The 16098-nt window shown below is 36.4% G+C and overlaps 1 protein-coding gene across 4 annotated transcripts in view; it reads right to left on the bottom strand.

The window, feature by feature from the left end:
* The window catches only part of LARS2 (leucyl-tRNA synthetase 2, mitochondrial), an 89346-nt gene that overhangs the window by 40847 nt on the left and 32401 nt on the right, over positions 1-16098 (bottom strand). For all 4 annotated transcript variants that reach the window (XM_075745603.1, XM_075745604.1, XM_075745606.1 and 1 more), the window contains 3 exons: positions 6017-6124; positions 4283-4442; positions 942-1046 (listed from right to left, as the gene is read on the bottom strand). In XM_075745603.1, the coding sequence (XP_075601718.1) occupies positions 942-1046; positions 4283-4442; positions 6017-6124 (373 nt within the window). The remainder of the gene's footprint in view (positions 1-941; positions 1047-4282; positions 4443-6016; positions 6125-16098) is intronic.

The following is a 16098-nucleotide window of genomic DNA, read 5'->3' as shown; positions in this document are numbered from 1 at the left end:
CATTGCCTACTTATTGCTGCTGAGATGAGACCACAGCAAAACACAACAGTAAACAAAAAGGTGGGTGGGTGCTACTTTGCAGATTAAAATGGACACAATTTTTAAAAGTTAGTACAATTTCTAATTTTACTTAGAAGGACAATCACATTATCTAACCATAACCACACTTAACTGCCTAAGTTGTGGGGCTAGGCTGCCTGTGCAGGGAAGGAGTAAGACAAGCTGCTTCACAGGATGACTTTGAGAAGAGAAGCCCACTCTAGGCAATTCAGAGTATCCTCTAGCAATGCCCAATGCCCTTCCCCCTCCATTTACAGATGCTCAATCCTAAATTAGGTGCCTAAATTACGGGAAAACTTCCTTTAGAGATAAAGGGTCCAAGATAACTGTCCAAGACTACCTGAACAGAATTATTACCCATTCTGATTTATTTTACTGATCTCAAGACAAATATCAGATAAAAGTCAAACTTGCAAGTTTCATACATCTACTCTCTGAAACATTTCTCTATAAGGATGCACATAATTTATGTAAACATAAGACAAAAAGAAGACTAAAAGTTCGGGTTGTTTGCAAAATGTTTATGTTAAACAATGATACAGTTCTGTTTTGATTAAGGATGGTAGACACAGCCAAGTACACACACACTGTAGGTAATCAATCCTCTTAAGATAAGCAGATTCTCAAATTTAGCTCATTAAGCCTACTAATTTTATAATATTTCCATTAAAATTTATCATCCTGTAAATCTCTTCCCCAGACAGATTCCACATTGCTAATTTTCCCCTCCTTCTTCACTAATGAAGAACAGTAATGAAGAACAGGATTCCAAAGTCCAGAAAAGAGCCACTGTGTTCAAAGATTTGCCGCCACAGTATCTGGTGCTCCAACACAGCAATTGAAAATTGTACTATTTCACTTACACATTAAGTCTAACATACCGATTTTACTATCGAGAAAATTCTCAAAATTGGTTTTTGCTGAGATGACTACAGGAATCTCCTGACTGGTAAGCAAATTCACAGCTGTCACTGAAGTAAGCGAGTCTGAAAACAAATGTAATGATCACAGTAAGTAAAATATGTCAGAAAATACGCTAAGAACATTACTTACTCTTAAAAGTCAGTTTATCTTAAACATGAAATTTAAATTAGAGTTTTGTTTAAATAAGAAAGAAAATTAAAAACCTAATCACATTTCTAAAAAGTTCAGACATATTAAAATCTTCAGTAAGTCTGACTGATAAATTCTCATGATTAGAAAACATACTTATAACAAACACCTGAATAAAAACAGAGTAAGATTTGGAGTATAAGAAAAACAATAGCGAGTCTTTGACCACTGTGTGCTGCAGAGTTGTATGAATTGGATCTAATAAGCCCTGAGTTATATACCAGCAGACATTACAAAATTAAGCAAAAAAATCCAGTTATTCAGACGAAACGGAAGGGGAGCATATATAATATGCTTATGCTTTGCCCTCTTACAGAAGAACTACAAAGCATGAGAAATATTGACCAGTGTAAAAAAAGAAATCTAAATAACCAATTGATTTCCAAACAGAGTATTCCTATTCATATTAGAGATGAGGAACCTAATGTCCACAGGGAAGGGGAGAGAGAAGAGGAGAGAATCAAGGGGGATAAACTGAAATTGATTTACAATGTGTGGCTTTGGTGGGTCAGCAAGAAGAAAAATCAAACCTAAGTACCCCAAGATTTGAGGATTCAAATCCCACATCTCTATCTGGACCTGTTTCTAACTTTTTTTGGTGCCTTTAATTTGAAGATAATTAAAATAATTAAAATACAGACTGCTAAGAGCTTCCTTTCACCTATCGTCATAGCTAAGCTGAGGAAAGTCTCGGTCGTGTATTGCTACGCATAAAATCTGCTTGAAATAGAATAACAACATTTTAGAGAATAGGGCTACTATATCTCATCAGTCTTGTTAACACAAACAATATATTTATTTGTTTCTGATTACTACTTTTTCAAATTTCAGGTCTCTGAGCCATATTCTAGATAAAATTTCCTACATTCAAACCACTGTACATTGCTTTCCTCTTCTGTTTAAAAAAAATATACAAAAGGAACCAGCCTCATGAACAGCCTCAAAAAAGCCTCATGAACAGGATGCTGAGTGGGTAGGACAGTCTGCTTTTAAAAATAACTTCTCTCTTCTACCCAGCAATAATTTTGATTTTATGCTGGAACTCAAAATAATAACTCCAGTTTATGAAGGCAGTCTTTCTTTTGCTCATTTGCTCACATCATTATTATAATAGCCGTAAAGAGATGATATTGCAGTAGTAGTATTATAATGAGATAATGAACAATGTAAGGATCAAATCTTTATCTCAGATGCCTCACACTGACAAAATTAGAAGACTTACCAGATTCTAAATTAACATAATTTTTGCTAAGCTAAAAAAAAAAAGTTTGAAAACTGGTTGCTCACCTCTAAGTAATAATAGCCTAAAATACAGAGCTGTACTCCAAGAATAAAGGTATTAGAACTTTAAGTTACTCTGCCATAGAACATCTTTTTTTTACGTTTCCTAGAAAACATAAAAACATATCGTCCTAATTATTTAAATAAGAACACAGTGAAGAAAGGCAGTTACAAGACTATCTCTTCTGAAAAGAAACCACTTAATTTTAATGTTACTGATGAATGTTTTAAAAAAATCTTGGTTAATGTGAAAATATGGTCAATCCAAGGCTACCAAAAATGTCTTTTTACTTAAACACCATTGTTGGCCCTTTATATGTACCATGGCTGAAATGTAAATCTGAAAGTCCATGTAGAAATTCTTCTCCTTTATCTTCTCTTCTTTGGAAAATACCAGTCCGTGCCTTTGAAATGCTCAAGAAATAGTAAGAAATATCAGCCAACTTCCACTGAAGAATGCATATAAGTATATTTTCGAGTAGCAGGAGTACACAACAATAGCAGAGTTATTACGATTCTGGAATTGTGTCCACTTGAAAGCCTCTTTTTCAATGTCTTATGGCTGTCATTATTCCAGATGAGAGTTTCTTAATTTAACTCAACCAAAAAGGTGAAGTTTATTGTTAACAGACACAAAAAAAGCCTTTCAAGTATTTTCACATTAAAAAAAAATAGAAAAAATATATTGTAGTCCTTATTAAAAACAAGTTTTGCACCTGTGCAGTTTGGCTTAAACCATAAGATCCAACAAAGATACAGGCACGTACATGGATGTGCATTTCCGGGGTTAGTGCTTTGATTTGGCTGAACTGTAAGAACTGCAAATTTCTTCCTTTATTCCTTAATAAAAATTCTCCAAGCTTTGCTCAGCTCTGAGACAAGAGCTCTACATACTCAACACATTCAGACTCCATTTCTTTTCTGCCAGCAAGTGAACTTCATTAAGGTTATAGAAATTAAGCACTCAAAAATAAAGCAGGTTCTGTTCAACCGCCACAATTTCCCACAAGATTCCTGCTTCATTGCTCTTGACATCAGATGTTACACAGACAATGAAGCCACACATTTACCAGTAAGAAAAAAGTAAATATTGAACACCAGCTTGAAGTGGAAACAAAAAATATTCAGTAAACTTTGTATTTACTCTTACAATTTTTAGGTTTTCCAAACAGCAAAAAAATAGTAGACCAGGGATGCTAAATAAAGGCAGAAATGGTGGTAGGAGCCTTCAGGAATCCAATCAACACCAATTAAAGAATTATCTCTAATTTTTGTCCTCTGTACAAGTCAGGACCTGCCATAAGGCTACTCTGAATTTACTCCATTAGAATCTTGCATTAACTAAGGATCTGCACAGCAGAGTATTTTTTTGCTATCAGTGATCCACTTTGCTATGTATTAATGATCACTTGGCCTCCTTATATTCCCTACGACAGGAAGAAATCATCGTTGGTGCAAGAGTTGGTTCTGATGTCTTTGTGCTACCATGGCTGAATTACCATATAGCCATGAGATTCTCCAATGGGCTGACATTATCAGAGTTGGACTGTTCACTTGTGATACATGAGGAGACAAGAATCTGTTCCATTGCTTTTATATACTATGAAGTTTTACAGGCATTATAAAAGGAAGAATTCTAAGGTAGCTGCTGTTACTGTATCTGAAGCCAGGACAGGCTGATGTGATAATCTTTGACATATATAAAGAATCAAAAGACCTGTTCCCTCAACAGGAACAGCTCATGCTCAGCTTGACACACATTCTCTGAACATCATTCTCTAAAATTGTTACTCCCCTACAACAAAATGCAGTATGAGAAAAATATCACCTTTCCCTGGGATGAACTCCCTCTGAAAGACTTCCTTGAGACTGCTATTCCCATGCAGCAGTCTGTGAGTCGGTAAGATATATAAATGGGAAGCTCCATAAATGGCTTCAGGCGTATAGGTGTAAGCTGCTAGCTTCTCTTCTGTTACTTTACCATTAACCTGAAAAAGAGCAGAAAACATCCCAATGAATTGATCTTTTTTCTCCACTGGAAGTGTGTGGTTTCAGATTCTCCTTCCTTTTTATGCAACTAACAAATATACTTCACCCTGTAAAAATATACAACTCTGAATATCAAAGCCAGATTCATTCCCACTATAGGGAGTTTTCTGAATCAAATCTTGACAAAATTTACTTTTAAGACCTTGAGAAAGTTGCTTTACAATCTTGCCTCAGTTTATCCAAATATATATATATAAAAAATATATATTATAAAATAATCTGTAATATTACATTGTGCTACTGAGCTAGACTCATTCCCTGGTTAAGTAACCTGGAATCTTTCTATTCCCTTTTAATTTGTACGCTCTGTTTCCAAGAAACAAAAATGAGATGGTACCTCTGAAATCTAAATAGAATTCTTCTCAGCTACCAGACTTTCCAGCACACTTCTCTGATGAAGTCAGTGCTGCAACTTACATACAGAAATAAAATAATAAAGGTGACATAACATTAAAGCAACTGGATATAAAATGAAAGTAATAAACTCAGAAGACTGTTTAAGAATTATCACTCAGCACTATCAACAGGCTTTATATTTTAGGTCAATTAACTGTGGAGTGTAGAGGGTCTTAGAAGGAGATTTTTCTACAGTATGTATTGATATACATTTTCAGAAACAACTTAAATACAAAAATGCACTTGCTAGCAGTGTGCAATTCAGAGGTATTAAGTTTAAGCTGTCTCAATTTAAGGTTTCCACAAATTCAGTATTTTAAAATAAGAGGTCACTTTTAAAATACTAGACCAGAGTAAAGAGGCACAACGAAGCCAAAGGGCTGAACTTCTACCAGGTTCTCTGAAAAATCTCTTCTGCCACCATCATATTCAAAAAGCCTTTTGCATCTCCTCAGAAGGACTTCAAATTTTACCATTTTTCTCTAATTATAATTATCTTAAGGTTTCTCTTTCCTTCCTCTCCTTTCTTCCTATCCAGACTTCTCTGTAGTTCCGTCACTACCTAATTGCCTGCTTTTCATTATTTTAATTATGGTATGCAATAAATGAAATAACGGACAAACGTCAATAAAGTGGCTTGCCTGAGGTCAGCTTGGGTCTGACAGAGAAGGTGCAGAGTGCAGCTAAAGCCCAGCTAGATCCTAGCTGACTTGTGCAGAGCCACTTGATACTGCTTTTGGGACTGCTCCCCTAAATGTCCTGGCTTTCAGGAATGCTTATTAGCTGGCATGCATCTTGGCACAAATACAGCCAATTTGCATCCGATGTCGCACTCAAACACACAAATCCTCTCCTAAGGAGGAAGTATCTTTTCAACCCACAAGTGGTGTTCTTCAGGATGTGTGCTGGTATATAATAATATATAGAGACACAATATATATTATAATATATAATATGTATTATATAGAGGTATTTTTTATATCTATAATTTATAGAGATATAATAATCTCTTTTAGGAGGTTTCAACCTTTTTAGATCTGAAAATCCACTTCCATCACGTATTTCAGGGGTTGCTGTTAGCCCAACCAAGATAGCAGCATTCAAATTTTTGACTTACTTTTAGCAAGAAGTCGAGAGAGCATCCAACACAGTCACCTATCCAATTTGCTTGCATTTCTTTTATACCATACCACTCAGGGAGATCGGACAAAGCATCAAACATAGCCTGATGCAATAAAAGAAAGAATTAGAACATTTGGCTTACAAATTAAGGCTATGGTTTTAATTATAACTAACAGCAAAATTATAAGATGCTGGTAAGAACATAGGAAGACATTTATAATGCTGCTGCCCTGAATTCATCTCTCTGAGAACAGAATTAACACAGCGCAAGCCAGAGCTATGACATCTCCAACAGAGATCCCACTGTTATTAAAAGACGCCTTCCTTTTGAATGAACTAAACCTTAAATGCAGAACAAAACCCTCAGATGAAAACAAACACAGAAAATATCCCCAATGGGTGGAAATTATGGGAAGTCTAAGTGACCTAATGAGCTGACCAAGACTACTGACACATAAGAGATGTGCTTGCAGGTATGAAGCCTGAGTTTGGATTAGTTGTTCTAGACAATAGCCTGGAGATGGCAGTCAGACAAAAGACATTTACATGTCCTAAAATTTTCAAGCTCTGACTTAAAATGGCAAAATAGACTTTCCAGCTGCCTATGTATTCTCCATGTTTCATATTCAGATTTTACCAAGCACAACAGGCTATAAAACTGAATGGGATCTTTAGGTGATATCACCCTGTAAAAAAAACCCCAAATATAATAAGTTCATATTAAATAATAATAATAATAATAATAATAATAATAATGATAATGATGCAGAGAAGAAATTATGTGTTGGAGCCTTCATTAGCCATTATGTCCAACAGCCAACTTGTAACTTCTACGTATACTTATACTCAGCAAGAGATATATCCATATATTTACGTGCTTTCTGATGTGTGGCATGGAACATAACAAACCATTCAAAGTCAGCTAATACTTGCTTAAACCATTTGAAGAGTATGTTTTTAATAAAAGAAATCTACAAAAGTAGTAAAGGAGAAGACATACAAAGGGATGGATAACTCAAAGCTTGTCTCATTTTTCATTTCATAACACTTCACATTTGTGTTATGAATACTCCATGACTGTCCAAAATCTTCACTTTGGCAGAAGTACAGCCAGAGGCATGAGTCACTCAGACAGATGGTGGATATGCTGAACAATTACAGTTAAAATCTAAGAATAAGGCAATGTCTTGAATAATTTTTCCTTCGGCTGTAATTCCCAACATCAAATGTGCAAGCTCTTTATTACCTCATTAATTGCTAACAACCTGCAAGGATGGTCAGTGGCTATTATTATGCTGCTCAAATTAAATAGTGGATAGTTAGATAATTACTGAAAAGACAACTCATTCTTTTTTCAACTGTTGTGTTTTAACTCCACTCTTAAATATTTTCAGAGTGAGATGCATAAAAGACATGCTAAGGATTACTTTCTAGTTAGTGCTCTCTTGTATATCTATCATTCAAAATAAAACAAAGGGCATGTCCTTCGTAAATCGTAATATTACACCACCACTTGGGATTATTATTGCTTTCTACATCATTAAGAATAAAATTCATTTTCTGATGATTTATAAATAAAAGAATGGTAAGGTTTTGGAAGGTTTTTAATCATACTGTAACTTTAGTCAGTTGTAGCTCACAATTGCAAGTATGTTGTATCACAGAGAATTCCAAATTCTCATCATTCTCATTAATTTTAGTGTTCCAGAGACTACTGAGCTTTATCTGCCATGAATAATCCATGTACGTATATACCTACCAAAGAATAATGAATAACTGGAGATATATATATAGATACAGAGATGTATATATAGATACAGAGATAAATATATACATAATATTTGGATACATTCTTTGTAAGAAATTTATGCATTTTAGAAACAATGAAATTGTGCCAATACACACAGAACTGGCTGGACACATTAGTAGATTTTTATAAATTCTCCGGCTTGCATATCCATCCTAATCTACATTACATGTTTCTGGCAGAAGCCGCTAAATGTGCATGTGCTCTACTGAAACTGTACAGTCTGTAATTGCTTGCCAGCAAAACTTTCTAGATGTTTTTTCACTGCAGGATCAATACATCAAGATCCTTAATACGAGTGTGATAATGATTTTAATTGTAGTTAGTTGGCCTTGTTAGGAGCTATAGGCTACAATTTGACTTAGTCCAATTCTTCTCTTGATAATGCAATTGCTTCATGCAGCTAAACACAGTAAGAGCCAACTTAGCTTCACCTGCACGAAGGTAACAAAACTTATTCTGTGTGATGACACAGCCTGGTAGAATTTGCAAACACGAACCCTTCACATCTTAATATGCACATGAACCATAGTATAGTGTGACTAAAAAAAACCAACAACACAACAACAAAAAAAAACCTTTAAAACTTTTCAATATGGAATGATGGTTCTCTGTTCTTTGTCCTCAACACACTACTTTGGTTTCTTCTTAAGTCTACGAATAGCAGGTGAAGTAGAAAATGAACAATATGTAAACCACAAACACTTTACATAGCATTACAAAAAAAATAGGCAAAAAATATACAGTATGTATACTGCTAGCATGTTAATAAGTGTTTCTGGATGGTAAGTTAACCTAGGATACACACTAACAGGAAAACAGAAAAGCACACTAAATCTTAATGCACGTACATGCAAAATTCATCCATGCAAATTAGGAGGTTTTAAAAAACTGCTTAAGGGAAACCCTTTAAAAAAACTTTTTGTTTTCAAATCCAATTGCACTACACCCTGCAAAAACATAAAACTATAAATATATGTTAAAACTACTAGTAATTTTAAAAAGTTATATGTAGCCTGTTTGGATATACGAAACTCTTGAATTGAAGCTGACCAATACTAGCATAGAAATTCCTGAATATTATAAGCTGGTATTTGAAAAGTTAAATATTAACCCCATGAATTTTGCCTCCATGTTCTTTTTTAATATCACTGCCATGCTCATGTAGTCCCATGAATTCTGTTCCAATTATTATTTTGCAATTACTGATATGATTTCTTTAACAAAAATTCTGAAACTTAAGGGCATGTACGTAACTCCTAGTCGTTTGTGCCACAAGTTTGTTAACTAGGTAACAAATAAACAAAAGTAAACCCATGTCAAACTCTGCAAGGGACAAAGAACAAAAGCAACATTACAATACGGTAAGCAGATAAACTTATCAAATAAATTCCATTTTCAAATTTCTGATGATGATTTAAACTTGGAAATGTTAGGTAGCAGAGTCTTTCTACTTTCATTTTTCATAGCTCAGGAAGAGATGATAAAACTTAAAAAGCAAACATCTAATTACAGGAGAAATTACTCCCATCTTAATTAAACACAAGTCAAGGCAAAGCATAAATACATTTTGGCAGTCTTTCAGATCTAAACATAGACAGACTCAGGAAAAAGCTAAAGAAATTAAAGCTACATTCAGGGATGAGAATGACTTCAAGGCTCTTACACCTTTAGGAAAGTTTGACTTAAGTGCTAGAGAAGTTGAAGATTCAGGATAAACTAATGTTTCACAGGACTGCTTTACCCTTTCAGAACACATAGAAAATTCTGGCATAGCTAGATGATGAAAGCCAACCAGTTCAGATGATCAGAGATTCACAAAATGAAGATGAGTTTGCTGAAAATTCATCACACACAACGATGACCAAGTCTGAAACTAGAAGTAACACATCTGAAAACTGGAAAATTGATCTCACATATCCAGCTGTTTAGTCTGATGAAGATTCACAGAGACACAGAACTTCGGTTTGGCAAACTTCAGACAGAAAAAAAAGTACATAAAGTCAAAGAACAGAAGTGCTTTATAATTTCCCAAGAGCATCTCAACTCCAAAAGTCCCCCTCCTGCTTGTAGTTCAAAGAGGGAGTATCCTGCTGAGCACCTAAAAAATTCAGTCTCTGACTTCAGGAACTGGCATGACTGGCTGTGTGGATGAGGGGACAGCAGTGGATGTTGTCTGCCTCGACTTCAGCAAGGCTTTTGACATTGCCTCCCAGAACATCCTCATAGGTAAGCTTAGGAAGTGTGGGTTGGATGAGTGGACAGTGAGGTGGGTTGAGAACTGGCTGAATGGCAGGGCTCAGAGGGTTGTGATAAAGTGGCGCAGAGTCCACTTGGAGGCCTGTAGCTAGCGGTGTGCCCCAGGGGTCAGTATTGGGTCTGGTCTTGTTCAACATATTCATCAATGACCTGGACGAGCGGACACAGTGTACCCTCAGCAAATTTGCTGATGATACTAAACTGAGAGGAGTAGCTGATACACCAGAAGGTTGGGCTGCCATTCAGTGAGACCTGGACAGGCTAGAGAGCTGGGCGGAGAGAAATCAAGTTAAATTCAACAAGGGCAAGTGTAAAGTCCTGCACCTAGGGAGGAATAACCCCAAGTACCAGTAAAGGTTAGGGGTTGACCTGCTGGGAAGCATTGCTGCAGAGAAGGACCTGGGAGTCCTGGTGGACACCAAGCTTTCCATCAGCCAGCAATGTGACCTTGTGGCCAAGAAGGCCAATAGCATCCTGGGGTGTATCAAGAAGAGTGTGGCCAGCAGGTGTGGCCTCCTCCTCTACTCTGCCCTCGTGAGGCCACATCTGGAATATTGTGTCCAGTTCTGGGCTCCCCAGTTCAAGAAAGACAAAGAACTACTGGAGATGATTGGGAGACTGAAGCATTTCCCTTAGAGAGAACTCTGAAGCATTTCCCTTAGAGAGAACTGTGTCTGTTTAGCCTGGAGAAGACTGAGAGGGGATCTGATCAATGTTTATAAATATCTAAAGGGTGGATGTCAAAAGGAAGGGGTCAGACTCTTCTCAATGGTGCCCAGTGACAGGACAAGGGGCAACGGACACAAACTGGAACACAGGAAGTTCCATCTCAATATGAGGAAAAAGTTCTTTACTCTGAGGGTCACAGAACACTGGAACAGGCTGCCCAAGAAGGTTGTGGAGTCTCTTTCTCTGAAGATATTCAAAACCCGCCTGGACACAATCCTGTGCAGCCTGCTCTAGGTGATCCTGCTTTAGCAGGGGTGTTGGACTAGATGATCACCAGAGGTTCCTTCCAACCCCTACCATTCTGTGATTCTGTGAACTGAATTTGTTAGTATGATCAATGCCTGCCACTAATTTCATACTTTGTGAGAGGATTTCAACCCCTCCATGACAGTAAATGAAATAAATTGAAAAATCTAAATATAATCTATAAAGCCAAATGTTTACTCTTTTTTTAATGAAGACACTTCAATGAAGTTTGACAAATCTCTTCTTGTGTTTTTTTTTCTTTTTTTGTTTTGTTTTTTGACCTTCAGTAGCTCTGCCTGTACTATTGTAGGTCACTCTTGACTCTTATTTCCCATGTGTGAAGTATACTGAAAATATATATTAAAAAGGAGCAACACCACAGATACTATGCGTGCTTAAAATTCTCTCTCGTAAATGTCCGCACCATCAGTTTTTCCCTTTATCATATAATTTATGGTCAAACACCTCTGGTTTGACCATGCAGAACTGAGGCAAAGAAACGATTCCTCGAAAGCAAAAAGTAAAGCCAGTATACTCTTCCAAATTTGCTCTCCAGAGTTGTTCTCATTGTAGCAACTACTAAAGAGAAGATACTCCCTTTCCAATATAATGAAGTATATCTTTGGGATACATGAGTAGTTGATTCCATAAATATAAAAGCTCTTTAAAACATTTGTTATCATTTTTAGTAGTACTGAGCATTCACTGTTTTGATTAATCTTATACCAACTGGAACATAAATTTATATTGCCGTAGCATCAAACGAGATGCTGTATTTAAACTAAGGTCAAAAGATCAGCCTGGTCTGGATATCCATGAACAATTTTCTGTCTTGCCAAGCTGACAAAACAGGTGTCATTTTTTTATTAATGAAGTGCTAAGCAAGCTGTGGAGACAGTGCTCTTGGTCCACGTCCAGGAGAGAGCTCTCAGCCTGACTCAAAAGGAAGAGTTTCAAAGTGAGGTTTATAAGGCCCATTCAGCTGGAAGAAGACAACTATGAACTACGCCCCAAGTGTGGAAAGTGGAAAAAAAATTACACATAAGGGATAGAAATCTAAAGAGCGAGCATTTCTATTCCCTTCAATGATAAGGCATTACTTCATGCAATGAAACTCAAAGTATTGTCAAGACTCTTGATATCCTAAAATGCAGTACTTCAGGTTCATTACATTTCATTACCTTCTTGCTTAATATCTCAGAAACAAAATAGAAAATAAAAAAATCAAGCAAAACATGACTATGTAAAACAATTTCAATTCTATTCAGGCCAGACAAAGTAGCTGTCAAACCCACAGAAAAGCTAGAGATGAACTGGTAGATCTTCTGTTGTTTTCCCTTCACAGTTAGCACCATGCTAAACATCTAAGTTCCTGCGCTTCACAGAATGTGGGAAGGATTTGTCTCTAAATGTCTGTATGAAAAAAAACCCCTATAAAAATAAAATAAAGAGTACTTACCTGTATGGCAACTGTGGCAGAATTTTGTGGGCCCTGCCACTTTCCCCAGTATTTAAATTAAACATACGTATACTATTGTTTTGCTGTGCAAGAAAAGGGAGATGATTCAAGGCAAAACTTGAAGTTTCAAAGTTGCTTCTATTCTATTTTGTTCAAAAAAAAGAGATTATTTTCTGGTTATTTGGGTGATTTTTGAAAAGTAAAATATGAAAAAATATTGTATAAAATTAATTTATGAAGAACAGGGCTTATGCAAAGACTAACCTTACAGATTCTCATTTGAGGACTCAGTTGACTGTGCATAAAAAAACATAATAGCAATTTACAGGTACACACAGAAAATATTAACATTTACAGACAGATTTTTCCAATGAATCTGCCTACAGATTCAGTTGGGTAACCATAGCAACTAAATGTTTTAGCTTAAACATCTTAAATGCACAGACAACAATTTGAATAATAATGCCATCAGTTAAGGCATTATACTTTTATCAAAGAAATCTGTCAAAAGAAAAATTAAAATGTTCTTTAAAAATCCACAAAAGCTGCTAGACCATTTCAGACGTACTTCATAGTTTAAAAAATGGGTCATGATTACTTTATCACTTTACATAACCAAAATGGTTTCTGCTAAGCGTTTAAATCATGGTCAATATTTTTGCCCTTTGAAAAAAATTCATTGCTAATGGTAAATTGCCATGTGAGCAAACACTGCTTTGTTTGCATTTTTTATTTCAAGAAAAGACTGAGTTGGTGCAATAACAATAAACAAATCAAAGCAAACCCACAGAAGATGATTCCTCTGGACACAACGGAAATCTAAAGAATAGCGTGTGTAGGAATGAAACACTGACTCCTGTAACACAGGAGATGATTTCACAGCCCATTACTGATCACGTAACTCCTTATTGCTACTTGACTAGGAATGTAAACATTGCAGATGAAGATTACCCTTAATAGTATTTATTTTTTCTTAAGGTTGTGAGATACAGAAGAAAACATTAAATGATAAATGGGTCAGAGAGAGGAACACAGATGACTAGAAAGGTCATCAGTATGCAGCATAAATAGGTTGAATAGTTACAACAAAATAATTTGTGGCTGCTCCAAGTAGAAAATAAGTTGTATGCATACGTTCTGGCAGTACAGCTCAAAGACCTAAAAGCTACTCTATACTGACAGAAAACGCAGGCCTTTGGATCAGAATGATTTTGACCATGCTAATCTGGCACCATCTTGCCTTAACCTTTTGGATACCTTCAAAATAAACAGAACTGGACAAAAGATGTTCAACAGGCAATTGACTCAGAAATGGGGAATAAAGACCTCAGGGCCAGACAAGTTCTTGAAAGGCAAACTTCTATTTTTATAGGGTTTTTTAAATGCAAAAAAAAGATTAAAGAGATTAAAAATCCCCAGTCCCATTAAAGATATTTATAATGTCCTCTCAGATTTCCCATTTACAGGATCCCGACACATGGAGTACGATAAGTAACCTTCACCATCTAAGCCCAGCTTGGACAATAACATTCTCTACTCTCTAGCATCCTCAGCCTTCAGGTGCCTGAAAGTAACTGCAGAGAAGGTACTATACACATATTCATGATGAGCCTAAAACAACTGAAGAAAAAGGGAAGTGAGATCCATAAAGAACCTGGTATTATTCTAGAGAGGTATGTTAGTGGCAAACTGTCAGGGAAGGATAAAAACTCCTAATTGTTGTACTCATTTACCATTAGAAGCACAAATACCTGAAGTGTCTGAACTGCAAAGACTTTCAAGAAGAGGAAGTTGTACTGGTAATTGTTCTGGTCCATGATGTCAGCCAGGAAAATCTCTTTATGGACATGAGTGTCTTCAAAATCAAGAGACATGAAATAATCCCCCCTGCTGAAAGTGAAAGTATTATCACCACTAACGTTATCATCCTAAAATCATATTAGTGATTAAAGATCTTTAGCTTCTCAAATATCCTCCACACCTATTAGGACTAGATCTGTAAAATCTGGACCCTCCACTCCAAGACGAAAGGCTCTGTAAATGATGAAGGTAACGTGTCTCAATAAAGCCCTGTCTCCCGGGCAAGGGCTTTTGAAAAGAGGTGGGGAAGAAGGCTTGAGGAACAGGCTAGGAAGAGTGATTGCTGTAACCATGGTGTTCAACATTATGCTATTTAGGATGATATGGATTCAGATCAACTGTCAACAGCCTGAATCCAAAGAAAAAGTATACAAAAGAAACAGATTTAGAAGGAAGGATTATGTCTCTTACCACACCTTGAAAAGCACCAGGATGACTACTGTAAGGAATGAAGAAATGTGTGCAAAGTTGAGTTTTGAGGATAATAAGTCAAGATATTCAGAAAGAGGAAACAAAATTGTAGCATTTAAGATCTGTAAATTGGCTTCTGTCAACACACTGTTGTGAAGCTTCCTGGTTATGTCACAGTGAGCACAGAGTCTCTAAAAGATTGAAGTTCTTTTCCTCAGAGACAGTCTCCCTCCAATGGACAATATTCAACTGCAGCTTGCATGGGCCATTCAGAGCTGTATGGCCAAAACAGTCTTCTTCAGAAAGTAAGACACAACATGCTATGTTATCTAGCCTCTTGCAACTTGAAAGAAAAAATTAAGTACCAAAAAATGGAATTTATTTACCTTAATCTTCCAAAGCATAAAATTCATCTAATATCAGATAACAGACTTAGAATAGCAGAGCCTGGTAATCTGTTATTCTTATTGGAAGGTTTGGGGAAAAGAAAGAGAAATTTTTCCCCCCTCTACAACCAAATGTTTAAAGCCCTTGCCAAAAGAAGCAGAGTGAAACTGTTCAAAATGTGCCAGAACCACAGCAACAAAAATGAGAGTCAGTGGAGGGTGAGTAAAAAGGAAAATTCAAACCACCTGCTGATAGTTGGTAGCATCTGTCACTGTACAAGAAGTGGGAGCACATGAAGGCAATGCTTGCCAAAGCACTTGAGCTGGGAGCAATATGGCATCATTCATCAACCTGGTCATATCAGCTAGCATAGACCCTACAGAATATCATGCACAGAACAAAATTCTGGGAAACCTCTACAGAGATCTGTAGAGTACTCAACCGTCCTCTGTAGTAATGCTTAAAGGTTCTGTAGAGGTTGATATAAATGTTCATCCCCAAATGAAAAGTAGAAGCAGCTCTCATTCATGATGCCACTAAGATGTTCAAGAACATGGGGTTATTTGCGCTTTTGTGCTTCATGCAGGTAAGGGATATGGTGGTCTCCTGAAGTGACATATTTGGGTGCTGTGGAGGTACAAGTTCCCCCATCATCAGCTGAACCTACTTACTGGAGAATGACATGAGGGAGACGTGATCATCCCAAGAGCTGATGCCTTTCCTGTAATGACATTTCTTAGGTCAGAAACAAAAAAGAAGACAAAAGATAAATCATCCTCCCTAGCGCAGGGTGGATATTGAGCAAGAGGTAATAATCCCATAAGCCAAGGTTTTTTTAAAGGTTATGGAAAAGCTCCTCAGTCTTGTATTTTGGTCTTTAGGAGTAAAAATTTAAGGCTGATTCACCCCTCTTAGAGGG

Source organism: Balearica regulorum, chromosome 2, assembly GCF_011004875.1.
Source record: "Balearica regulorum gibbericeps isolate bBalReg1 chromosome 2, bBalReg1.pri, whole genome shotgun sequence".
Taxonomy (NCBI): Eukaryota; Metazoa; Chordata; class Aves; order Gruiformes; family Gruidae; genus Balearica; species Balearica regulorum.
Note: the sequence above shows the minus strand (reverse complement) of the source record. Positions and strands in the feature narration are given on the sequence as shown.